We start from the raw sequence: 15745 nt of genomic DNA, 5'->3' as shown, positions 1-15745 counted from the left end.
TCAGAGCACAAGGTCTTCTAGGGGGAGGACAGATTAATGTTTTGCTGTTGCACCAAGACCCATTTGTGCTCTAAAATAAGGAGTCTGGAGCTTGGGTGATAAACACGCCCTGTGACTTGGGGGCAGGAGTGTCTGTAATAGAATAGGCTGGGCTCTGCTGAAAGGTGCAAAAGACAGCAAAATCAGCACTGCCTTGGTCGAGTTTTCACTTCTGTGCTCTCTTAAGGGAGGTGTAAAGGTGGCTCTCAGTCATCTTGAGCCCTGGATTAGAACAGCACTGATCAAGGACCAAGAGGTTATCCAGGTTCAAACCCAGTGCTATGCCCTATGGTCAAAATGTTGCTCTCAGCAAAGTCCTGCACTATTGTAATCTTAAAGCCCTCACTTGTGGTCCATCCACCCACGAGCATATTCTGGGAGCCAGGCTGAAGAATCACGAGCTGATCTGTCTGATGCACATCATCCCAAAGTGTTACGTTATGTTTTATCTGAGGATGTAAAAAGTAACATCTGGTACAATCTATATGAAGTAGCCTGATGTAGGGATCTTACATAAGCTTTTGTGCACTGATCTAGTACCTGTATGGATTAGCTGTGCTGCTCAGGGGACCATTCAGACCAGAACTGCTGGGGAAGCATAAGTGTACATGACCTGGGTATGGATCAGATCCAACAGAGTCTCACCATGGAGAATACAGAACTTATTGCTAAGCAATGCTGCAAAGCCACCTTGGGTCTGGTGAAGCCAGCAAAGAACTCTAGGAGTTAATTTCCAGCTGGTGCCAGGCTATGTCTCATGGAGACTTCACTAGAAACCTCAATCACACTCCTTTCTCCCTTACATAGTTGGCATTTCTGAGCAGCCTGAGTCATAGAGAATAGGCTGCATGCTTTCCAAGTAAACAGAGAAGTGCAATTACTTTCCAGTCATACTGCATGAAAGCAGAGGTATTCAAAGCTGGACCAATATAGGATCATGCTTCACACAAAAATCGAATTGGAGAAGTTCATTGTCATGGGGTTGCTTCTAGATGGGTAGACTCTTTTTTAAGTTTTGGGTTTTACAAGTTAGCTTCCACCACTGGTCTTTCTAGTGTTTAAAATGACCTTGAAAATGTATTGCTTTCTGCTGTAATGCAGTAGAAATTAATAAACAGTAGCTGCGTTTCTCATGAAATGCAGTGAAGTTTTTGGAATGAGTTCTATCTGTGCCTAAAAATCAATAGAACCATCTTCCGAGTACAAAAAATCTGACTAAGATTATTTAATCTACTGTTCTTAATCTTATTTTTTTAATACATAATTGTTGCATTGTAGCCAGCAAAAGTTACTGTATACACATTAGGACAATGTGTTTATGTTTTAAAAAAATATTAGTTTCCTTTGAAAATACGTGCTAGACCTGAAAAATTAAGCCTTTTACTGGTTACCAAGGCTTATGAAAAAAGAAGTAGCTTCTTGACCAGGCAAGTCTTACCCTCAATGGAATTTTTTGCATCTGCCCCAGACGAATCTGTTGATATCCATTGCTAGAATGGTGGAGTGACAATGACAGTGGATAGATAGGGAACAACCACCATCCTTTTTCATTACATGTGAGAAAAAAAAAAATCATTGCATAAACGAAAGTAGAAAAAGAAACAACAGGCCACAATGACTACAGTGCATGGAGGCAGGACTTTCCATTTCTCAAGTACAGCACTCAGAGAAGAATTTTGTTTAGTTTTGGCTTGTTAGTACAGGAATTGGACTAAATAGAAAAACCAAGAAAATATTCAGTGCTATGGTTATCATAGTCCAATTGCAGTAAGTTTAAGATGCATCAGAAAGGTTCCCTTGATACTCAGTTTGAATTTTTTTTATTCAAATATTTTCCAGTTCTACACCATTGTTATTATTTTAGAAGTCCAAAAATATAGGAAAAAGTAAGTCTTAGGTTATTTTTATTTTCAATTGTGTATGTCAGAGATAGCTTTAGAACAAGCTAACATTACCGTGGTTCAGGTGTATACAACTGGTACAGTTCAGTAGTACATAAACAACTCTAAAACAAATGCACCATAGAACTTAAATTACCAAAAATAAACAATATTAAACTATATAGGGCAGTAGGTAAAAACAATTACCTTTAGGTCTTGCACACTAAAAGAAAAATATCTAATTATGATTGAAATTATTAAGCTCTACTACAGATAATATTGAGATATATTACAAAGAAATTGAAAAGCTGTTGTCACATTTTGGTTTTGTTCCAGTGATGAACTGTTATGTGAAATCTTACATCAGTTTGTCATGAAATTAACATCTGCTTACTTTAACTATAATATTTTATAAGTTTATAACTTTTGTTTGTATGTTTTCTAAAAATTTTTGAAAAACTTGCATGTAAAAACATTTAAAGTAAAATAATGTTGCAGGTTGTTTACAGATTCCTTATGGATTATGGGAGTAAAAGCAGTCAGGAAGCTGCAGTGTTTTTAACATTGGTAAACAAATACTGGATTAAAGTGCAACAGTCCTTCTGACAGCACACCTGCTCTGGCTGAAAGGAAATCTTTTCATCTCTGCAGAGAAGCAAAGAAAAAATATCAGTGTCAGGCGTGTTTCTCTCGAAACTCAGTGATCGCCTTCCAGAGTGTGCACAGCATTCCTCCTCTGTAAAGAAAAATCATAAAGACACTCAGGTACAAAGATACTCTCTAGTCTGAAAGCCTTCCAACTGAGGTTCTTTCTGATTTTCTTGCTCTGGTTTTGATCAATGATATTCAGTGGGAAGGCTGATCAAAGGTGAAATCCAACACGCATTACTCAAACAGAGAACAGAGTCCTTTTCTGGTTACAAGACAGGGCAATCTTTCCACTTGGCAGATGCCTGCTGTGTGGAATTCAGACTTCTGGTCCAAAGGACTTGCATAACCTACATTTGACTTCCAACATGATGCAAGCTGGTGACCTATACACCTGGCATGATTAGGTGAAATGTAGTGTTACTTACAGTCCATGAGTAATGTTTCTGAAGTTTGATGATGATAATAAACTACTGAAAGTTCTTCTACCCCTACTTTTTAAAATAAAAGCAAGGTTCTAATGGGATATCCAGTGTCTCCAGTTGTAAGGTAAATGCTTTACCTTAAAATTTTTCCTTCAATAGAAAAAGCTTATTTTAAGGTTTAAACAATATCAGCTCTTTGGCAGAAATGTATCAGCATACAAAGACATACTGGAAAGTATTAGTTATTTTAAATGAATTGTACACAATGCAGTAAATAAAGACTTAGTAACAGTTAATTTTTCTTCTTACAAAGCACAGTTCATTTAACTGTGCAGGATTACCTCAGTCTCAAACATTTCAGATCGTCTCGTGTAACATAGCAGAGAACATCCGTTAAGGTATAGTCTTCAGCCAAGAACTGCAGAAAGAAATTTAAATAAACATTTTGTTAGAAACATTATTTAAATTTCTAAGCTCATCTCCCTAGAATTATCTGTCTCTAAAAATAGAAGGGTAAATTAGAGAAAAACCTAAAATTGGGCTGAAATCTGGCATGTGTAACAGAAAAACATGGTTTCTACAAATACAGTGAATCTACTTAAATTTTACACTGTATACTCTGCATCGGCATACCAGGCACAATTTGAAAGATGTAATGCTTTTACAGCTACTAAAAACCTTTTTACCTGGCATTTCTATTGCTACCACTGGTATCACAGAATTACAGACTTCACTGAACACAAATTCGACCATAAGTAATAGCACATTTAACCCATGAGGAAATTAAAACAGTTAAGATGTACCTTTTCAAGAATGGCATCTAAATTTGCTGTAACTGAACTTGGAGGAACCTTTGGTCTGATCTGTAGGAGTGATAACTACATGCAGGTATTCCTAAATTAGCTGAAATCTTTAACACCTCTAAAGTTATATAATTTGCTGCAGAGCAGACTGATCTACTTAGGATATTTCACTGTAGCATAGCTAGCTAAGGGTGAACATGTATCCTGTGTCCAGAGTATCATCAGCAGGAATGCTGCAGTGTGTAAAGACACTGAAAACCCAAGAGTGTCTATTTACCAGGATATTTTATTGCTTTATTTACAATCAGATTTAGGAACTATTAATGGTACTTTATCTTTATGAAGGCCTTCACATTCATGGCTTTTTCCTATCCTCTGAAAACTAATTAATCTCTCAAGATGTGCTAAAGGTTTGGTATTTTTTTTAAACTGCTTCACAAAACAGTATTGCAACTGTGTCAGGCAGTGAATAGGATCATTGCTACCTTGTTTATCGTGGCCTCATCAGCTCCATGAACTCTCAGCCAATTTATGAGATCAGGGTCTTCGGTCCCTGTGCCAGTGGAATGACGATGACGGACAGACAATCCAGGAATATCTGGAACAAGCATATTTGAGACAAGGTTCTGTGTTGCCAAAGCAACCTCTTTTCATTTTTGACTCCTCAAGCACTCTCTTCAGTGAGCTTTTCCTTCAAGCTTAGAATACCAGTGTCCTCATAAATAAATGCCAATTCCCAAGGAAAACACACTTAATTACAATTTATAGACAATTATACATTAATTTCTCTGCTTAGTTAAGGGTAGAGTTAAAGTAGTGAGAACATTGAAACACACACAAAATTTTTCTGCCTTCTTCTGCAAATGGCTTTGCTAGTACAAGGCATATCAATTTCACTGTCACTGTTTCTACACTAAGGTTGTTGCATCAATTAACTGCACTGTTCAGTGTAACTCATACAGCTGCTGCACAGGCAATGTCTTAGGCTGAAGATCAGCTGCTTTTGGGAAGTAGCACTTAGAAGCAAATTACACAGAAATATCAAACTGCATTAGCACTTCCACCTTCTTCAGGGCAGACACAGCAAACTCAGCTTTCCTCAGTAACATTTAAGTTGTATTTGTGTCTGACCAATTAGGTGTATTTGCATCTCACCTCTTGAACTTTCACTGTAACAATTGGAACAGTCTGTGTCGGAATCTGTGGGTATTGGTGATTCCGAGATTGTAGAAAGTCTCTGTCTTTCTGCCCCATTGCCAAAGAAGAAGCCATAATTAGTCTGTGCTGTTTTCAAGGTTGTTTATTCTTGCTTATCTCTAACATGTTCTGCTGCCCTGCCGCAGGTCTGTCCTGCAGGGCAGCGTGCGGGGCTCTGCCCCTCAGGGGGATGTTACAAACATTATATACCAGAAACTACGTGTACTATATTTACAATAATGTGCCAATATCTATCATCTACGTTGAACATTGTGTCCCCAGCCTAAACCAATAGAAAAATGCCAACACTACAGTGAAACATGGAGGCCATGAAGAAGGAGGAAAAGGACAAGACACACCAAATTCCTCCATCTTGTCCCCTCTGAACCCCTAATCTAGAAACCTAAAATTTTACCTTTGCACCCGTGTCACACTTAATTATTACTCTTATCAAACACTCAAAGCTTGTAATTCATCCTGTAAGATTGAAAACTCTTTTCCATGGACAGAGATCACAGACAGTGTCTCTCGGGGCTCTGTACAGGGGGGTTCCTGATCCCCTGCCAGGGTCCCAGACCTGCCAGGGCAGCCAGAGGGAAGCCCTGGATTCCCACAGTCTGTAATTCAAGGAACATATATCTAAACATACTAGATTATCATCTTCAGGAATAATATTTATTCAGTAGGATATGAGCCTTGTATTCTTCCATATAATCACAAACAAAAATATTTAAATCATACCATTCCCTGTACTGTGATTAACAAATCCAGTATTTTGTTTCCACGATGTATATTCTTACTTCAGAGCAAACCCTACCAGAAGCAGCACATTAAAGCATCTTTACTGAGGCTGGCTCAATAAAATGGACAGACGTTTACCTGGTACTTTTCCATCTGTAGCCAGTATGAAACTTTTCTTTAAAAATTCTTCTCACTCACCTATTGGCTGTGACCTGAGCTGTAGGTTCCTGATCTCTTGATCTTTTTCTTCTATAGCTTGATGCAAGAGGACTTGAAATTCTCTCTCCTTTTGAACTAACTCCTCCAATAACCTGTGAAATAATGAGAATAAAGCACTCATTTCCTTCAGTAGCTTCAAATTTTCAGGAAAAGAAAGATCTTACTATATCAAAACTGGAAACATTCCTGAAAAAGACAAGGACAGACTTCTTCAGCTTTCACTGAAGGTATATTCTTTCACTATAGATTGATTATGACCTATATCAAGATATAAACATTCTTACAGAAGACCCAAATACACCAGCATCCACATATATGTTCACCCACTAAACAAGTGGTATGGTAGAAAATTTCAGTGAGATTTCTACAGCCTGTGCTCTGCTTTAAACAAAACTGGATCTGAGAACAAATATCGAAGTGGTTCATAAACTAAGGACCAAACCTTTGTAAGGAAAAACGCCAGTTCACATCTCTCCAGCAGACATTTTCAAAGGTATGGAAATGGTAGGGCAGTGATGAAAATGTGATGAAAACATATGGCTGCATTTCATAAATATGAAAAATACATTCTCAACCACACAAGGGGTATCCCTTCCTCACATATAAGGCACTTTGTGCCTGCCCTCCTAGGCTATATTAAGAGTGAGAGAAGAGGAGGCAAAATACTTGCCTACTCCCCTAAGAAATTGCTTCTGAGAATGTCAAGCAGAAGTAAATTGAAACTCATGTTTGACCTCCTTCATAACACAAACCCAGAGAGAAACCTGGAGAGATTAAGTGGCTAGCATAATTTAAGCTGATGAAAAGAAAATAGTCAGAATATAACGGAAAATTAGTATGTAAAACTTATGCAATTTGTTCTTTTAGAAAAGTGGTTTAGTAAAATGCAGGATTTGTGAATGATATGTTATCAGGAACTTGGTCAAAATTTGGACACGGAGAGCAGACTCATAACCCTATCATTGACTCCTGAGTCTTCAGAAGTTCTGCCTTGAAAGTATTGCGGCATCTTCACCCCTTTCTTGAAACATCTGTCAGCCTGAGAACTATGCAATAACTGCTCCATCTCAGCAGGTTTCCTTTTATTTATCCATGTATTATTTTTTTTTAATTTATATCAGCTGAGCACTGCAACCATTTTCTGAAAGACAGGAATTTCATTAGAAAATGTGCCACAAAAAACCCCTTACCTGCCTTTGCACAGGGGTAAACTGAATTCCACATGATTGCATTGTAAAAGTTTTGAGCCCCATGCAAGTTTTTAGCTTGCATTCAGGCCTACCAGAAATATATTTTCACTTGAGTGCTTCCACACCTGAGCTAACAAACCTTAACAAGTTCACCCTGCATGGGAAGAGAGCTGCTTGGTGCATCTACACAACCCCACAGCTTGGTTATTCTCAGTGCAAATTGATATTCCAACCAGACAGGTCACCTTTCAGTTAACTTATTCCTATCATTTCTATTCTGGTTGAAAAAGGCCTTCAGGGCCAATAAAATAATTATTTTCTCCTGGTAACTGTTTGCTGCTTATGACAATAAAGCTTTCATAAATATTTAAACATTTTTCTGTATTATTTATTCAAAATCTCTGCATGAATGACTGGATGTGAATATTTGGCCAAAGACTTTGCATTTTAGAAATTTACAGAAGCAAAGTGTTAGCAAAAAAGTACCTCTACAAGCTGATCACTTCAGAGGCCATTCCCCACCATAAGCTTTTGAAGTAAAGTGAGTAAAAAAATTAATTGTGACATAAGGACCCCAAAATACCGATACTTTATTAAATTAGTACCATCTAATTAATTACTCTATTTCTGGCAACCTTCTCAGACACATGTAAAAATAAAGTGTAATTTAACATTTTAATTTCAAGTGAAACTGCAGCTCCAAAGAATGTTCTACCAGCATAACAACTGTCTTATTGAAGACATGTTCTCTTTCTATCAAGGCCACATTCAAAATCTACTGAGGTCAGTAGGAATCCAGTGTCATAAATCACATGCTGCAAAAGCAATATCTACTTTTTGGTATACCAGACTATTTCGTATATTTTGATGAAAAACAAACAAAATATATAGAAGATCATTTGGATTTGAATTTTTCTTTGACATTTCTTAAAAGAGAAACAAAACCTTAAAGAACCACCTTTCATTTGCACAAAGTGCAAGACATATTTCTGAAAAAAATACAATATCCAAATTTCTGCCTCATTTGTTCTTTTAAGCAAAACATCTATTTTCCCCATCTTCCTCTGTTTAATAAAAAGGTAATGGGTGCTGGTAAGCACAGATCCTGCTTGCAGTGACTTCTATGCACAAAACAAATCTGAAGCAGTTTCCTTGTGGAGTTTCTTTTGTGGCTGGCTGTTAGCTTGAGTTCACTTGCTGAGAATAGCTATAGAAAAGAACAGCAAGTTCTGCCTTAATGGAAACAAAACATAACACCATTTATCAGCCATACAGAGCACACCAAAGAGAAAAAGCAGAAGTTTGGCAGCAAGTCAGTTTTGTTACAGACCTTCCCTGAAAGGGCACCTGAAATCAAGTCTGACCTTAACTTACATCACTATGGTTTTGTTAAAATTCATAAAACTATGTAATTGATCAGTCACAGCTAAACAAGGATCATCATTAAAAGGAACAACGTACACTGCAATGGAATTTTGGCACTGTCACTAGTATTGCAGCTTATATATCTTTTGAAAGCTAACCAATGCATACTGCTGTAAGCAGGCTAGTGTCCCTGTCTCCTGATGTCCAGACTTACCTGTTTGTCTCTAATTTTAGCCTGCCCAGCTGGACACTCAGTGATCTGTGAGCAGCCTGGGAGTCATGGGACACCGTAGAGCTGAGTGTGCTCACACCTGAGGTAGCTACTGCATCTTCCAAGACAATGCAAGGCTGCTGGATGGTTTGATTCTGAGGCTGTTCATCTTGATCTTCAACTTCTATATCATCTTGATCGGCCGTATCACTTTCAGATGCAAGGCTAAAATGTGGCCTTAATTCTATTAAAATAGAAGCAAAATAAAACCCACCAAAGATGTTAAACATTAGTTAAATATTAAAACAAACACAGACCCAAGTGATTATTTCCGGATCATTCTATAGCTTTGGTTACAACAGACCTGAAATTTCTGATTTCAGGACAACAGATATTTTCTGGGGGTTTAAGATCACTCAAAACATAACAGGACCCTTGTTTATGCAGATTATTATTCTACTCATTGAAGGTTCAAGAGTTGTAAAAAACAAACATCTGTATGAATATGATTTCAGATTTGGCCACCATTTAATATCAAATTGTGCTGAAGTATCATGTACAGCAGAGTTTCTTTTGCTTAATTCCATTCTAATAGTTTGTATTTTCTTATGTGTCTGACTTTAAACATTTTATTAAATAAATAACCATTATTTCTTGTCTATCCAGGTATTCCTGCTGTTGCTGTTCTGGCATATTTAGCACTCCATCCTTATAAGAATACCATGTTCACCAAAAAAATGCATCCAAACACAGAGAGGAAATTACAAAAAGGCCCCTCTCCCAACAATTAAAAGCACACTTCCCTTCTACTTGAGAGGGAAGACTGCCTATTTTGTAATGATGCTCATCCACAAAACTACAAACACAAAGCTATACCCTGGTTTCTGTTGTTCCCTGTTTAAACTACCTACCAGAGCCTACCAGGTATGTGAGATATGTACACAAGATCTGACACTCCTACACAACCTATTATTGTTCAAAACATCTGTTTGTTAATTCTAACTATTTCATATAAATCTTCCTTCCTTCCTTCCTTCAATTGTGGCTCCTTACTGCTAAGAACTCCCTCTAGTCTTCTCACCAAAGTGTAATTTTTTTTCCTGAATCCCACTTGCTTTATGCCCTTTCTGCTGAATAACTGAACTAACAAGTATGTTTCTCTTCTTTACAAAAGAAACATTTGTTCCTTGATCTATTTCACCTCATCATTTCAATGCCAGATACCTTTTTCAAGGCTGAACATGATAAGATCAACAGAGCTGTGCTTCCCCTAAATTCAGGAAAGCAGGTTATTATATAACAGTTACCCAAATACTGCTAGGCAAATATTTCTGAATTTGCTTTGAACTTCTATTCTTATTAGCAGGATACAGAAGTTCTTTGCCATTGTTCAGCACCAGGCAGCATAAAATTTGCTTTGTACCATTCCTTAAACATCCCATAACTTTTACAAGTGTTAAGGGCAGTGATAAATCTCCACATCATAAGAAAAAAAAAAATAAGAAAAAAGAGCGAGACAAAGGCAAGGGAAGACACTGGGCTGTATGGGGAAGAAAAGTCTGCTAAGGAGGAATTCTACAGTGACTCCTATTACACAATGAAGTACATGCCTGTAAGAGGTGTTCAGCATTCTAATCAGAAGACAGAGGAGTTTCTTTATGACTTGAAAGTAACACAGAAACTCTATTTATATCTTGTTGTTTGTGCTAGGGATATGGAAAATAAGGAGAATAGGAATAGATGTAACTTTCAATGTAATTTTCAGGTTCCCTTATTGATAATTTAAGACTCAACCCACTGCAGGAAACTGGAATGTAAGTAGTCTTCTTCTTCTTCTTATTCTTATTCTTATTCTTCTTCTTCTTCTTATTATTATTATTAGAATGTAAGTATTCTGTATCATAACATTAAATTACATATTTGAAAATATCACAATTAATTCCAGCATTAGAAGTTAAAAAGAAGCAGAAAACCTAAATTTGGAAATAGGTAGAGAAGTAAGAGAATGGGCTACAGTTTCATCTAAACAGACTCCTTCCCTCAGTGAAGCCATATATTCTAATTCCACATTTAAAATACAATGTACAAACTGCAGGCCCTGCAGACCTGTTTGCTTGGTTTTGGCAAGTTTCAAACCAAAGGTTTGGGGTTGTTTGGGTTTTTTGGGTTTGTCGATTTTTGGGGTTTTTAAAGATAGCTTCTGACCATAAGAAGTAGGCAACATTTTGCACCTCAAAAAATTAGGTCCCAGAGCACCTTAACCTGGTACTGCTCACCGTGTTGCAGAATCATTTAGATTACACATTCTGGAAAGGTGCTTTCCAACATAGCTTGAACAATACACAGATTAGTTTCTGAATTGCAAAACACACAGTGAACAGGAAAAAGGCCACTGCTGGTTTCAAACTCTTAAGTGAAGCATCATAATCACAACTCTAAAGCATGTTTAAAGAGATCAGCTGATAAACATTTTCTGAGTATTAAGAATGACTCACCTGGGACCAGAATTGTAATAGCAGTCTGCACAGCTTTTCTGATTATGCTGTCCAGTGCAAACATCCAATGTGGCTTAATATTATGATTTCGGAGAACTTTATTGACCTAGTGAGAGAAAATTCAGTTCAGATATTACATACCCCACAACTTAAAATGAGAATATATGTCATATAAAGTGTTTACACTTCTAGATGTTGTATCCGAGCAGATAATTACAATTATTTCTTGATAGCAACATTATCAACTTTATCCATTTTATTGAAGTCATGTAATATGTTGTGTTTTTCACAAGTACTGGTTCCTGTGTTAGGTGACTGTTGATGGCTGTGATACTTAACCTTCATGGCTGTGGAGAGAAACTTCAAAAGAATGCAAGCAAGACAAATAACAAGGACTATGGTATGAAAGGCTTGTAGCTGAAGATAATTAATCTTGTTCCTTTTTTGGCATCACTTTCACTGCTTGCTCTGAGCACTACTTGTCTATTTTAAAGTACAATTGTAGGAAATATCAAAGAACTAATGTAATGCTGCTCCTACTTAATTCTGAAACTAGTTAATTAATGTTAGTTTAGACAATTAGGGAACTTCATCTGCGTGCTGTACCATTTTCTCTTGCCTTCTACTTCTTACTGTGTACAATCTGATGGTTTTCTACACTAGGCTGCTCCTTATTGCCTACAGGCCTGCTTACAAACTACTTTTAGCCATGTTCTCAGATGCCTCTATGGATGCTCCATGTCACTTGCACAAAATTCTCTACCTCATGGAACTGTCTTCCAGCTCCCAAATGACACGGAAATGCCCAGCCAACAGTAAGCAGCAATAGCATGAGATTTAATGCTGTTTTCCAGGCACAGAAGCAATCAAAGCAACAAAGCAGAACTTAAATAGTTGCGGGAAGCAACAAATATAACTGTATTTACAAAATTATCAGGTTACAGTGTTATAAAAAAAGGAGTAACTAGTGATTATGAAAAAAAAGTGGCAAAAAGATACTTCATTCTTCCTATAAAAGGGATTAGTTCAACTTCCTCATATTGTGGTAACCTTTCTCTAAAAAATGACTGAAGTTACACAAACAATGCCTTCAGACGGTATGTAAAAGTTAATAATCCTACTATTTTCACTGCTAAAAAGCAAGAGTATTCAGTAATGCAGTAATTCATGCAGGTACCTGCACTGGCTTTGGTTGGGATGGAGTTAATTTCTTTCACAGCAGCCCACATGGTGCTATGTTTCAGACTGCGACTAAAACAGCCTTGATAACACACACATGTTTCAGCTCCTGCTGAGCAAAGCTTACATGCTGTCAAGGCTGCCTCTTTTTTTTACACTGCCCCAGGGGCAAGGGGGCTGTGGGTGGACTGAAGGCTGGAGGGCACATGGCTGGCACAACTGGCACAGCTGAGCTAGGAAATATTCCCTTCTGTATAAGGTCATGCTCTGCAATAAGCGAGAGGCTGCTTTTTCCAAAGGAGTTTTTGCTCAGGGATTGGCTGGGCACTAGTCTGCTGTTGGTGACTGACTGCTTTTGCAACACTTACAAGTTTTTTTCCCCCTTTCAGTTATTTGACAATCTTTATTTTGACCCACAAATTTTCTCACTTTTAGTCCTTCCCATTCTCTCCCTCTTTCTGTTGTGAGGGAGTGAATGAGTGACTGGGTAGGGGCTTTCCTCTACCTGCCAGCCAGGGTCAACCCAGCACAGCAGTACCTATCTGCTCAATTCTATTGCCAATGGCCACGAGATGGCACTTGGACACTGTGTTTGGATTCGGAGAGCTGTCAGCAGTGCCAGGGGAGCCTGCCCTGGGCTGGCACCTGGGCAGCAGCTGCCCCAAAGGCTTGCCCACTGCCCTCTGAGGCAGCAAAACTCCCCTGTGCAAGCACTTTGCACCTTCCCAAAATGACTGCTATGGAGATAGTGACATCCTAAGTCTACCTTTATTGAGAACTGAAGAAACATAATCTAACTTTGTCAAGATCACAACCATCCATAGTAATGTGATTTAGTTATTTATATTACATCACAAAATTACTTTTTCTTGGTTGGTCTGATAAGGATGTTGTGATTATTAAACACTGTAACCAAGATCACCTCATTAAGTACCAAGAGCAAGGGGAGTACTTTCCTTCACTTTCAGCAATACCTCAGTCTCTGCAGCATCTGAGGCCTTGATACTGTCCTGGATTTCAGTGTAGTACTATGGAAATCTATTTTGTATGGCCAAAAGAATTAAGATTGCACACATATAAAGCAAAGTTTTAACTTTCTGTGGATTTACCTAAATAATGATAGTAATGAAAGAGACATTTATCAGTTAAAAAACAGCAACTTGTAATTATGAATTTAACAGAAAATAATTTTTTTACTGATAAGAATACAACCCAGGCAATTACTACCAAACAACTGATGCCCAGCAACATCTCTATCAGAACACCAATACAAATATTTGTACGATTACCCCCTCCACTGTTTTCTTGACCTTATATGCTTATTTTTTCTCTTCCAGTATCAAAATAATATTAATATGAGGTTAACAGAGAGAGCTGAAAGCATATTCAAAAGAATCAAAGAGAAAACTTTTGATTTGTAGAAAGATCTCTTTCACAGATTCATTTAACACTTTTTCTTTGTTAATGTAGTCTATGCAACAGTTTACATGCTATGCCATCCTTCCTGACAGCTCTCCTACTTGTCTGAGTGCCCCAGGTTTGAATTCTAAAAGAATCATCCACCTCAAATACTTACCTGAATTGTCATTTCATTTTTACTACATGACTTCAGTCTGGATAAGTGATACTCAGCACAGCTGCACACTCCCATGTTCATTATTCATCTTAATCATTAAGCCTAACTCCTTGTGAACCAACACTTAAATACTTATCTTAGGAAAACATTTGCTGTTTGTAAACTAGCTATTTAAAGGCTACCCAAGCATGTGTTTGGTTACTCAATGTAGGAGATGATAAATCTTGCATTTATTATTGGTAGAAAAGTAACTATTTTAATTCCTCCCTATTCTGCTTATTACAAATTAAAATAAAAATTTCTAGTTTGGCAGAAATCTGCTGCTAATAAAAAATACTAAAATAATAATTCAATACTGTATTACAAGGTAGACAGACTACTATGGGGTGGCAATAAGAGAAGTTGAAGAACTCTGCATTTGTGTAGGATAAACCTGACATTCATTGTTAGTCTTAGTACTCAGAAAACCTTCCAAAATGTGATCTTAAAAAAAGGCTTTCCTGCCTTACTACTATGACACAATATTCACACAATTATTCAGAACTTTCTATATCTTTAATCAGCAAGATCTCAGCAGTGTTCAGGGTCTGTGTCCTGCCAAAGGATCACAAGGCAACCAAACTGTCACTGATGTGGGTTCAGATTTTGCTACTACAGTTTCAAGCCCTCAAATATTATTGTTTCAGCAGCTCTGGGTGGAAGTTAAACAAGTTCTCTTTGGTCCTGGTTTGATTATTTTTATTTTCAGTTTAGGTGCACAATTTCTTAGTAAAAAGGACAACTTACAGCATCTTGAAAACCAAACAGCACAAGCTGCACTTGACTGATGCCATGGCTGTCAAAGTCCAACTCCAGCTTCAATTTTGAAAGTGTGGTTGCGATGATTTTGCGATCAGTGGACCGCACAAACTCTCTGAGGCTGGAAACAAGTGTTGTGATATGTTCCCATTTTAGCTTGGGTTCTTCAGCTCCCTGGCAGAAGAGAAAGGAAAAGAAATAATTTTGATAATCATCTTTCGAAACATACATCCAGAAGGACTTCAGTCAATAATGTCAGTCGGCAATATGGGTTTTCAGAAATTCTGCTGCTATGGTTAAGGGAAGGGTGCAGCTGCAGGTCAGGTGCTGGTGGCAGCATAACTGCAGCAGCACAGAGCTGTGGGGCTGAGCTCCCTGGTGACTCAGGTAGGAACTCATTAAACAAGTAGCTGACTTCGTTTCCCACCAGCTGCTGAAGAATGTGTGCACACTGTAGTGTGTATGTGTCTTTGTAACAATGAATAAAGATATTAATAAATGTACTGTGCACTGGATACTACAAATTACTCATAATTGCAAACACACGCATACTTTGCAGCGCCTCAAATTTCTGGGTGTCTCTCAGAGACAGTGTGCAAAGTCCTACAGCAGCATTTTTAAGAAGAGATTAGTCAAAGTTATACAGGAGGCTCACAAAGGGACTGGTTGTTCCTTATGTAATGTCCTAATTTCCCTTCATACAGAACTTCTGCACTTAGTTGTTCTTAAAGCGAGTCTACAAAGATCTCACCTTTCTAGTATAAATATTCATTTGCCTATTTTTAAAAGCTTTTGTGTTTTTGCATGAGCTACCGAAGGAGTGAAAAGCTCAAAAGCATTCAGCAGAATAATCAGCCTAGAGTAACTAGGAAGCAGAGCACTGTATTTGCTCTTATAAGTAAAGTTATGCCAACTAAATGCGAATTTCAAAGCCAGATCTTAAATTAAGCCAGAGTTGTAGTTCAACATGAAGTATTAG

The 15745-nt window shown here is 37.6% G+C and overlaps 1 protein-coding gene across 1 annotated transcript in view; it reads right to left on the bottom strand.

Annotated features, from left to right (window-relative positions):
* Positions 1 to 1843: 1843 nt before the first annotated feature.
* The window catches only part of MAP3K5 (mitogen-activated protein kinase kinase kinase 5), a 98317-nt gene continuing 84415 nt past the window's right edge, over positions 1844 to 15745 (bottom strand). Inside the window, exons 24-30 of the mRNA XM_002194582.7 lie at positions 14755 to 14940; positions 11214 to 11319; positions 8722 to 8962; positions 5932 to 6044; positions 4281 to 4393; positions 3334 to 3410; positions 1844 to 2655 (exon numbers count right to left, since the gene is read on the bottom strand). Of these exons, the coding sequence (XP_002194618.4) occupies positions 2595 to 2655; positions 3334 to 3410; positions 4281 to 4393; positions 5932 to 6044; positions 8722 to 8962; positions 11214 to 11319; positions 14755 to 14940 (897 nt within the window). The 3' untranslated portion in view covers positions 1844 to 2594. The remainder of the gene's footprint in view (positions 2656 to 3333; positions 3411 to 4280; positions 4394 to 5931; positions 6045 to 8721; positions 8963 to 11213; positions 11320 to 14754; positions 14941 to 15745) is intronic.

The sequence above is a fragment of the Taeniopygia guttata genome, chromosome 3 (assembly GCF_048771995.1).
Source record: "Taeniopygia guttata chromosome 3, bTaeGut7.mat, whole genome shotgun sequence".
NCBI lineage: Eukaryota > Metazoa > Chordata > Aves > Passeriformes > Estrildidae > Taeniopygia > Taeniopygia guttata.
Note: the sequence above shows the minus strand (reverse complement) of the source record. Positions and strands in the feature narration are given on the sequence as shown.